Here is an 11,489-nt window from a genome sequence, read left to right as displayed (position 1 = left end):
AACTAGTTTCATATATTGCAATCTTTTTATCTTGTCTTGTTATTATTTTTTATTTTACAACATAAATATGTTTTTTTTTTTTTTTTTTTCTAAAAAAAAAAAAACTCAACGAGAGTAACTTGAAAAGAAAAGAGAAGACAGCAAAGCTAGCACGGACCGGAGGTGACTGCGTGTGGTGTGTTTCGGCACGGTGGAACATTTAATCTAGCTCTGACTGCCACGTCAAGTTGCCAGAAGCCTGTGGCCGTTTGGCGTGCTTTTCTGTCTTTGGATCTCGGATTCTACCAATTTCACCCTCTCTGACCGCGCGTGTTCCGTACAACATTTTATTTTTCTTTTTTTATTTTTTTTATTTTGTTGCATGTATTTTCTTTTTCTTTTTACACTCTCTCCGTCTGTATATTATAACTTATTATAAATTTAGTAATATATAGCGCATTGAGTGCTACGTGACATAATATAAATAAAACAATTAAATAATAATTTCTTTTTTAAAAAAAAATTCCACATGCTTACTTAATTAAACCATCACTCAATTAATAACGTCCTTTAAATTTTTAGACTGCGAAAACATTTTTTAAAAATTATCAATATTTCTTTCAAAGTAAAACAAAAACAAAAATAGCCACTAATTTTTTTCAATAAAATAAAATAATTCTCTAAATTTGAATTTTTTATATATAAAAATAAATAAAAACTTAAAAAAAAAAAAAAAAAAAAAAAAAAAAGGGTTGCCACCCTTGGCCATTTGGGGGTTGTTTGGCCTACCCTTCAAACTTTTCTTTTTTGTGGTCAAATTACCCAAATGGCCATGTGGTAGTGCAGTCACTCCTTGGCTGGGAAGAGGGGCTGGCTCCATCCCCTTTTTTATTTTTTAAAGAAAAAAATTTATTTTTATTTTTATTAAGAGTATTTTTTTCATTGGAGGATATTGAAAACTTTTTAATAGTTTAGAATGAGACATTGTCGCAATCTAAAGTTTTGGAGGACATTGTTAATTGAGTTGTAATTTGAGAGGATATTACAATAAAATCTATAATATTTCTAGCAGCATTATCATTTCTATTTTAAATCAAAGAAGGCATAATTATTGTTCTTAACCTTTTGCTAACAAAATCTTTTATGCGCATATCAGAATCATGGATTAGAAGTCATTGAGTTTACATTCAAAATGGTTGGAAATAAACCCTTTTATCTCATATGAGCATTTGTCAATGGTCAATCTGACTAATACCCTCAATATTTATCAAAAAATCATCAAAAACTACATGTAATAAAAACAAGGTTATAATGACAAAAATAGTATAATTTAGCACTAATATAGTGATGTTTATTACCATGAATTCTAATCACAAAGTTGAGAGATCAAAAGATAATAGAGATACTGTAATTTTGCTGTTTGAATTGTTAAATGTAATAGAGTTTTTTAAAGGTTCACTTGTCTAAGCATGTCTCGGACAGTCGACTCAAGTGTTTGGACATGTGGGTTCCATAAGAGCTTTTTTACATTTATAGTCAAAAGTACTAGTAATTTAAATAACAAATTACTGAAGCTATGCCCTCATGGCTTTTTTAAAAAAATCCTTGTATTTCCTATGTAATTATTTGCAAAAAATATGACTAAGATTTGGAATTCCCTAGGGTGATTCATACTTTAGCATTAGGAAAAGCTATTGGCTATGTCATTACATAATCTAAAATTCAAACAATTTTTTTAATTTAAGGTTTAGCTAGTTAATTAAATTATATTATCCCGTGTGTATTATTGCCAATATGAATCAATAGTGATCAAATTAATTGACTTATTATTATTAATTTTAATGAATTCTTAAGATATGACTTCAGCTTTAAACGTAGTTTCAATAAAAATATAATTGTCTGTAAGAGGTAACTCAATCGGCTGGGACCACGCCTCATAAAACAAAGATCACTAGTTCGAATCCCTCTCTCCATTTTGTGCGGAATTGAAGTCTTATCTTAATTCTCAAAGTCATAATATGCTTTATCTAAAAATTAGAATTTATAATTTGTTACTCGGTTGTCTTTGTCGCCATATCCTACCGTTCAAAAGAGAAATGAAACATTTTTAAGTGTCCATCTTTTAGCAAGTTATTTATTTATTTATTTATTTATTGTTTTGGGTTTTTCCTTTTAAAAGATACAAGTTTTATAAAAAAGAAACAAACCGATGTGAACGTGTGACATAGATAAGAATGGTAAGTGATGGACTCTTGAGAATGCTTAGTAGTATTTCTCATATTTTGGTTGAGAAACTTTTCTTTAAGATGCGTTTGAGATTGAGATTTTGCAAGAATAATCTGTGTTTTTAAAAGATATCGCAAAATATAAGGCGTTTAGTGCCTTGCGATTTAAAAATTACTTAATTTAAAGAGATATGTTAAAGTGCAATAAAAAAATTATTTTTTGCCCATAAAAGTCCTCAGTGACAAGAGGCCACTTACCTATCAGTGGGTGGGGCCACAACAACTACGGATGTGGCCTATGAGCTCTTGCCACCTAGGACTTTTATAGGCTAAAAATGGTCTTTTTATTGCACTATAGCATTTCTCTAATTTAAAATAGGAAAAAAAAAATGCAATTTCTATATGGAGGCTATGTTGTGCTTATTTGAAAAAAGTGCGAATTTAAACCAAAATCACGATTTCGCATAATAAATATTTGATGAAAAAGTAATTTTTAACATGTTTTACTAAACGCTTTTGCGATATTAAAAAATAGCGATTATAAAAACCCACTTATTAAAACCGCAATCTCAAACAAACAATTTCAAGTTAATTTTACAATCATAATCTCAAAATTTAAAAATTCGCAATGTGATTATTCCATGTTTCGGCCCATTTTAATTGCATTTTTTTTGTTAAAACGTCCAAAATGCCACTTTTTTTTTTTTCTTTTTTTTCTTTTTTTTTTTTTTTTAAAAAAAAAAGCCTTGGACTCACTCTCGGTGGCTGTGGGTTTAAAAAAAAAAAGGGACATTTCAACAAAAAAAAAAAAAAAAAAGAAAAGAAAAAGAGTGCAATTAAAGGGACTAAAACATGAGATATAAATGTTGTGAATTTTTAAACTTCAAGATTATGATTGGAAAATTGCTTATAATTCAAGAGGTGTAAGTGAAGTTTTACCTGTTTTTCTTTAGTCCGCCGCCCCCTAAATAATTTTAAATATTTTGTATTTTTAAGTGTTTTATTTTTTTTTAAAAAAAAAAAAAAAAAAGAGAAAGCATTAGCAAACATTTTTTTTTTAAAAAAAAAAATAAATTTTATTTATAGGAATAGGATATTGCTCTTTCTTTGTCAAATCATACCCCTAATAAGTAGTATTCGAAGGCAGACAGCGAGTCAAGGTGGACGCGCCTTGAAGAGGGACGTGGTGGGGTTGCTTTTGGTGTCATGAGATTGATGTATATCACCATTTCTCCCGAGAGTGCACGGCCAAATCTCTCTCTCTCTCTTTAACTTTCTACTCTGCTTTTGCAATTAATGCACACCACCACCACCTCTGCATATATGGAAATCTAACCCAACTCTCCTCTGCTCTCTTTTCTCCCAGCCATTCTAATCCCAATGCCTGAACTTGCCAAAACCCCAAAGGTAATCTGCTACTAACACCCAACCTCATGCTTTTCAGTCTTCACTTTCCTCAATCTTCCTCCTTCAAAACCCACTTTTTCTTTCTGAGTTTGCATGCTTCATTTCGCCATTCTACTTCAACCAGTTTTTTTTTTTTTTTTTAATATATATATATATATATATATATATTTTTCCTTTATTGTTATGTGTAATTGCTTAAATTTATTGCTACCGGTTACTACTTATCCCAGAAAGCTTTTAGTGGCATCGAGTAATGAATGATCTGCATGTACAAGTAACAGCTTCTATCTTTATTTTATTGTAATTTTGGATTCTAGGCTCTGTTTGGTGGCTGGCAAAAACAGAGGGTAGTAACAGAAAACCAGGAGTGTTTTTGGATTTCATGATTCCCGATGCTTTAGTTTATCAAAACTGAAGCTTTTTTAGCTTAGCTAGACTAGTTGTGAGGAAAATTTTGGGTTTTTAAACTTCTAATTTCTTTTGTGTACCTCTATAATTTCCCGGCAAACAAATAGGAAATTGGTCTTCTTTTGTTACCCTATTTCACTTGGTTTTTATTTTACGAAAATACTCAGTAATTGCTTGATGATCTTTTTGTACTCTCTTTCTGGGTTTTCATCTACATTTTCTGGGTAACCAAACGGCACCTTAGAACTGTGTCTTTTTTTATTTTATTATATCTTTTAATGGTATAATCAAGAAACATATTTATTTACTTTGATCTCTTACGCGCTTTTTTTTTTTTTGGGTTTCGTTCTTTGATACTATTTTGACAAAATCATACCTTTGTTTCGTCCTTTTCTGCTTTTCCAGCTTTGCTTTTTTCTCTTTTGGTTCTCTCACCTAGTGGGATTTCAAAATTGTGTACAAATTTTTTTGATCTCTCTCTCTCTCTCTCTCTCTCTCTTCCCCCCCTGTTAAAAAGGGTCCACTGACCAATCTCCTTGCTTGTCTAGGTGCTGAGAACAAAAAGGGGAAAAAGAAAAAGAATAATTAGAACCTTAATTATGAGTTTTCTTGGTTGATGGGTTCTCAAGTTCAGTAAAATTTCCTTACCAAAAAAAATTAAAAAAACCTTATCCAAAAAAAAGCACAGTGAAATTTGAAAATTTTGAACTGGCTGGGTTTTTTTTTTTTTTTTTTGAAAACCTTTATAGTTATAAAACCATCTTAAAAGATTTCTTATCCGCCAAACGGAGATCTGGAGCCTTAAATATAGATGTGAAATTTTGTCATGGGATGTAAAAAGTTCTGTTCTTGGCTCTTTGTGTTGACCTATTTTTTGGTGCTTTTGATATGTTGAGCAGGGAAGGTAAGTTTTTCGAGAATCTGAATCGCCTGGATATTCGCATTCTTGTTTTGTTTTTTTATTTATTCCTAAGCAAAATACCAGTAGAAGAAGCATCTTTCTTTGTGTTTGTTTATTTGTATGTGTATGAGAGAGAGAGAAAGGGGGAGGTTTGTTCCTTAAACCTCGCTTTGAGAAGGACTCTAGTTGCCTCTTGGATGTGTCATTTGGCCTTCTTTGGAAAATCCGTTGGCCTTTAACTCATGCTGATGCAGATGTATTATATATGGAAAAGGCAAGACATTGTTTGATAGAAGGGTATTTCAATTTTCATCCTTGCGTGTGATTGGTTCTCGATGGCTTTAATACCCTTGAAACGTAGTTTGTGGATTAAGTTATAATAAATTATCGTCACTTCATTTGTTTCAATGTGAATTCTAATGGGGGGACAAATGATCAGGACAGCCTTTAAGAATATTATTTTCCTTCTTCACATGGAATATCTTTTAATACAATTTGTATGATTTATTGAGTTATTTTATACTTGTAGCCATTGCTGGGTTCTGTGGAATTATAGATTAAATTATTCAATAAACTAAGTTTGTTTGGTTTTGTCAGTTGGTTTTAATGTCGATTCGCGTAAGTTCCAAAGGGTTCTACATTTGACTAAGATAAAATGAGGCCAGTTTTCTACGTGGAGGTGTAAAGAGGGTTGTGGTTTGATGCTTGGGGAATCTTTGGTGCTTGGATGGTCTTTATCCTTGGTTGACCACTCTAGAATTTCAGAATTTCATGTGAGATCTGTTCTTGCCAAGGAGATTTTTGCCCCTTATTTACATTTGCTGTAATGCCATCTTTCCGGAACTGAGCAAATGGGGGGTTGTGTGTCAACGAGTAGTCGGAGTACTTGTAGTAGCAGGAGTAATGGAGATACAGTATCTCCCTCTTGTTTTTGTGGCCAAAAAAGAACTAGGAGAACGTTCTCCGACCATGTTGTTAGCCTGCAGCATTTACCATCCATACCGAACCGGATCTTTATGAATGGAAAGAGTCGTAGTTCTTGCATATTCACGCAGCAGGGCCGCAAGGGTATAAACCAGGATGCCATGATTGTGTGGGAAGTAAGTTCTGTTCCTTTCATTGGGAGTCTAATTATATTTGGTGGTTGATTTCTTAATCTGGTTTGAAATTCTGCAGGATTTCATGTCCGAAGAAGTGGTATTTTGTGGCGTCTTTGATGGACATGGTCCACATGGCCATCTTGTTGCTCGAAAAGTGAGGGATACCCTGCCGATTAAGATATTATCATTCTTGCATTCCTATCAGTCAAGGCGGGATGGGTCAAATACAACTTGTTTCAAAGGGAATCTAAGATCAGACGGTGGAGAATCAGAGAAGGATTGTTCACCCGAGGATAAATTGAATTCCATATGGAGAGAAGCTTTCTTAAAGTCATACAAGGCCATGGACAAAGAACTGAGGTCTCATCCAAATTTGGACTGCTTCTGTAGTGGTAGCACTGCTGTTACTATAGTGAAACAGGTACACCAGAAAGCACTAACCACTCTGTTCCTTCCACTTATTTTACCTCTTCTCATTTGCTTGTGTTTATAGGGTTCAAACCTTTTTATGGGATATATTGGGGATTCTCGAGCAATTATGGGATCTAAGGACAGCAATGATTCCACGGTGGCAATCCAGTTGACTGTTGATTTGAAGCCTGATTTACCAAGTATGCATCATATGATATACTATGAGTCAATTTTCTTGACCATATGCTTTTTGTGTGCCCCTAATTCTGTTTATGTGATACAAATTACTGTAGGGGAGGCTGAAAGGATCAAACGGTGTAAGGGTAGGGTCTTTGCCTTGCAAGATGAGCCTGAAGTGCCTAGGGTATGGTTGCCATTTGACGATGCACCTGGATTAGCAATGGCTAGAGCATTTGGGGATTTCTGTTTGAAGGAATATGGGGTGATCTCTATACCTGAATTTTCTCACCGAATACTTACAGAGAGAGATCAGTTCATCGTTCTTGCTTCAGATGGGGTAAGCTCTTCATTCTCTGATTCTTGCATTGGTTCTTTCCCCATTTTTTTTTTCCAATTTCTGTATGTTAATTCAGTTACCCTCTAGTTTAAAGAAGTCATGGGTAAGGGTAAACCTATAGTTTGCCATTTCTAAGTTTTGAATCTGGCTCAACAGAAACTAGGAAGAGCTAGCTTCTTTGTAAAAATGTCTGTACTATATCCTACAATCCCCAAACAAGGAATTAAGTTTCATAAAATTGATAATTACTCTTCCTACTGATCATCCAGGGGCTATGAGAGAAATTCAATTTGTGTTTGTATGTGTGTGTGTGGGAAATGGCTTCCAAGAACCAACATTCAAGTAATAGAATTAGTAAGAATCTCTCATTTCATCACCAAGCATAAAGAGTTGGATGGACCTTATCTTGGGCTAATAAATCAACAGTATGAATCTGTAGACACTGGTATTTGTATTAGGCATCAGGTTGACCAGGCTGTATTGTATCACAAGCTGTATAAGGTTCCCTTCTATAATGCTTTGATAGTTTGATTCTTTATCCCTTTGTCTTAGAGTAATGAAATTTAGTAGATTGTTATACAACTATCCTTACAACTAGGATGACATGGCAGTAAAAAGTAGTCTTTGGATCAGCAAGGGTTTGTAAAAATCAAGGACTGATTTTCATTGCCACGTCATCTTGGTCTCATAGCAGTCTACTAAATAGCATTTCTTGCAGGATTTTTTGAGTGATGCTGAGCTAAAAATGAATAGTTTCATGCTCTTGATTGGATGACTTCATAAAAATTCTAGTATGTTGAAACTATGATTATTTGTAGAAGTTATTTCTCATAAAAACTAGTGATTAATAGCTTGTGTTATTTCAGTTAGTGATTTGGGATATGTATGACATATTGACATTCACATGGCCACAAATTGATTATTGGTTGAGTTGAAAAGAAGCAGCTTTCTTCACCATTATCTGTAAGATGGCCACTTTAGATAGTCAAACGCCATGGCTTTTTAGGATTATTGTATTGGTGGGGTTAAAGTGCTTGTGTTGAGGTTTTAGCTCAACATGCATTACTTACCCTGTTGCATGCTTTCTTCACATTTTTGCACAATTGCATAGTTTCTGATTTGGGCGTGAAGATCGAACTGGGTGGGCTTTATATACATAGATGTATATGCATCAGTCAGATGTGAATGCTAGTGCGCACTTGTGCGCACATATGCCCATAAAGTCAATTATGGTTGAATTGCTTTTAGGGAAATTATTTGCAAAAAGGAAAATAAATTCAGGTTTGTGGAAGCAATTCAAATGACTCCCACAATTGTGAAAGTGATCACCTTTTAATATTCTCTCCAAATGCAAGTGCCATCAGCAACTGGTTAGATTTCTAAAATAAAAGGAACCAAATGCCAGAAATCTTATTGAATAAAAAAGATACATAAGTTCCCCAAGAATAGTAGACTGATTTTTTTGGTCAGATTTTTAACTTGATTGGGGTTTTCTAAAGTAGACCAAAAACTACTTTATAAATGATGATTCTCACCATGAATTCTAATTTGTGTACTCAAATAGGGTTCTATTTGACATGTATTTGTCGCTTGTCAGACATAGAACCCTTGGTCGAGAGTTAACATGAATATCATCTAGATTTGCTACAAAAGTAATGGTCGACTTTTGTACTCTAAATTATCTTAAATCAAAGGGGGGTGTTGTAGACTTTTGCTCATTTCTTTGAGTTGTCCTTGATTTGTAGTATTGGGAGATTAAATTCCTCAAGTTCTTTTCACCCTTAATTTCATAATCTGCTAAAATTGTAGGTATCCCATTATTCTATTGACCATAAAAGAACACCATACAATAGAGGTAAGTTTGTCCTTAGATGGATCCCAATAAAAAGAGACCTATTACATAACCTAGGATAGACTGAAGTCCCAGCATAATGACAAAGGATTTTTATGAATGTGGTATTGAGGAAAAAACCTAAATGACTTTCTGATAACTGGAATAATTAAAATGATCCTCAAAATTACATAAATATGAATGTGGTGTGTTGAGGGAAAAGGGTACATGACTTTTGATAACATTTTTATGTTTCACATCTTTGAGGCTATGCATCACCCAAAAGTTTGGTTTCCTTGAGGAAGAGTTTTAAACATTGAAGTCCTTTTTTTCTGCCTCTTCTCTTGAACGGTTCTAATTCAGTGTCATTACAGGTTTGGGATGTCTTGACCAATGAAGAGGTGGTTGAGATAGTATCAATGGCTCCAACCCGGGCATCAGCAGCAAGGATCCTGGTGGACTCGGCCGCTCGTGAATGGAAACTCAAATACCCTACTTCGAAAATGGATGACTGTGCAGTGGTTTGTTTATTTTTGGATGGGAAAATGGACTCGGAATCTGATTATGATGAACAAAACTTTTCTTCTGCAACCCTTCAGAGCAATCATTCTGGCAATGCAATTGAATCAGACGATGGCCAGAAGTGTGAGCCGTCTCTTCAAAGGAACTTCACGGTCAGGTCATCGGAAGAAAATGATACTTACGGACGACTAGCTGTTGAGGCCGACGGGAATGGGGAAACATTAGCAGCTGAAGATCAGAATTGGTCGGGTTTGGAAGGTGTCACACGAGTGAACTCGCTCGTTCAACTTCCTAGATTTTCTGATGAGAGGCCAAACCCTGAAGTTTTGTGATTTCTGTGGAAATGGAATTGGGCTGGTTTTGTTGTATTACCTTGGCCTTTGCACCTTAAAAATCCAAAAGAAAAATTTTCTGGGTTGGTGGCATTGTGTCCAGGGTTTGTCTTTGTACATTTAAAGGAACAGTGTTTTGTTCTTTTGTATTGCCAAAAATTTGGTGGGAATCTCTTTCAACTTTCATCAAGGAATGATCTGAACCAGCATGGTTCCAGTTTCTGTAAAGATAAACATCCAACTGCTTAAAGATATTTACATAATGCTAAGTTGTATTAGCAGCAAATTCAGCAATTAAGTCAGGTCTGAAACGTAAATGGTGCTTTATCACACCCTGATTGGTTTTCACTTCATCGAAGTTGCCATGGGCAACGGCTGAAGGTGTGCTACGAAGTGACAAAGGAAGCATGGCTTTCATTGGAATATATTTTTAAAAATATATTGAGAAAAGTTTACTTATCTCTTTCAAACTACTTGATTGTTAATGTCCTATAAATTATTGACGCTATTAATTGAGATGTGTCAATGTATCTCTCAAACTACTAAAAAAGTAATCAATGTTTTCTAATGAATGACAAAAATACTGATGTTTCAGAAATTGGTAATGGAGTTTCAAAAATTGCTGAAGAAAGAACGGCAATTGGACTGGTGACTTCATCCAGCAAGCTTGAAAAAATTACCAATTTTTTTTTAAAATTTATTATTATTATTATTAATTGAATAAGAAAATGGTTACCACTTTTGATCTAACTTTAGATCAAAAGTAGGTGATCCTAAAAATGAAAATGGGATGAGCTCTCTAACAATAGACAAAAAACAAACTAAAACAGTGCAACAAAAATTGCAAAAGATAAAAAAATGGGTCAAACAAATGACCCGATCATCTCAAAAGGCCACTCAAGACGGTTATAGAAGCAAAAATAGCACAGAATAAAGCGAATCTATTTGAACCCCCACTTAGAGCCAGCAACAACCACTGAAAAAGGGCTGAAAGCTGAAGGAGCACTATAGTCGTCCATTGTAGGTCCCTACAATGGACTACTATTAATTGGTAGTGTTTTATCTCTTCTACAATTGTTAATTATGTGATGTCATAGAACTTGGCTAGAAACGGAAATGGTGTTCCTTTGAAGACCGTTGCAAGAGTCTCTCATTCAATTGTTGTTATGAAGTTCGTGCATGGAATAGTTGCTCTATGGTTTTTCCTGGGAAGAGATGGTGTTTGTTTCCTGGTTTCTAGGTCTTGTTTCACTACGTGTACACATGAAAGAGAGATTTTGAATTGAATGAAGAATATTTGGCATAATACTGCTTATTTGAATATTCACGATCGTCAGTTTATGCAGCATTTAAGTATGAAAAATGTTTCACTCTCAGAATATCAACAGACAGAACTGAACAACTTTCAATTGTTAGATAATCAGTCATTATATTTTAAGCAACATTTAGCACGGACTGTACTAGTGCAAATGGTTCTGCCATGATTAGAGATCCTAAGAATTAGTACATCTAGAAATCAAATTCAGTCTTGGATGATAAGTCCCAAGTGGTTCGGTGAGGGGGAGGACATAAGTTCGAATCTCTATGCTAGGGGGCAAGACTCACACTCATTTGTCTTTGCTCGACCTGCCTTGAGGAACTGCTTACGGTCTCCCGCATTGCGGGTCCATCTAAGTCCCTCCTTATTGGTGCCTCAACAAGTAAATGGCTACTACGGTTACACCCAAGTAGGGTTTTTTTGGGCCTTTAGTTGTTGCCTTCCTTAAATTCATTTCATCCTTACAAAGATTATAGAATAAATTGTTTCTGAAAAGATGTAAAAGAAGCAAAAATGTGCTGCTTGCTATCACAACTAT

At 34.4% G+C, this 11,489-nt stretch overlaps 1 protein-coding gene across 2 annotated transcripts; it reads left to right on the top strand.

Annotated features, from left to right (window-relative positions):
• The first annotated feature begins 3,446 nt into the window (after positions 1–3,446).
• LOC132180512 (putative protein phosphatase 2C 52) lies at positions 3,447–9,819 on the top strand. Of its 2 annotated transcripts, none has more exons than XM_059593373.2 (6): positions 3,447–3,611; positions 5,518–6,020; positions 6,097–6,441; positions 6,514–6,631; positions 6,725–6,948; positions 9,154–9,819. In XM_059593373.2, exons 2-6 carry the CDS (start codon positions 5,772–5,774, stop codon positions 9,631–9,633), a joined length of 1,416 nt encoding a protein of 471 aa, XP_059449356.2. In that variant the 5' UTR covers positions 3,447–3,611; positions 5,518–5,771; the 3' UTR covers positions 9,634–9,819. The 2 variants fall into 2 exon arrangements, with proteins under 2 accessions (XP_059449356.2, XP_059449357.2); XM_059593374.2 differs by lacking the exon at positions 3,447–3,611 and adding an exon at positions 4,368–4,923.
• Positions 9,820–11,489: the final 1,670 nt, after the last annotated feature.

Source organism: Corylus avellana, chromosome 5 (assembly GCF_965113065.1).
Source record: "Corylus avellana chromosome 5, dhCorAvel1.hap1.2, whole genome shotgun sequence".
NCBI classification, from domain to species: Eukaryota; Viridiplantae; Streptophyta; class Magnoliopsida; order Fagales; family Betulaceae; genus Corylus; species Corylus avellana.
This window is presented reverse-complemented; position numbering and strand designations above follow the sequence as displayed.

Bases quoted from the DNA above. Each gene is read 5' to 3' on its own strand.
- LOC132180512 (XM_059593373.2), top strand. From the start codon at position 5,772: ATGGGGGGTTGTGTGTCAACGAGTAGTCGGAGTACTTGTAGTAGCAGG. The intron at 6,021-6,096 runs GTAAGTTCTGTT...GAAATTCTGCAG, and splicing joins ATGCCATGATTGTGTGGGAA to GATTTCATGTCCGAAGAAGT. The intron at 6,632-6,724 runs GTATGCATCATA...AAATTACTGTAG, and splicing joins TTTGAAGCCTGATTTACCAA to GGGAGGCTGAAAGGATCAAA.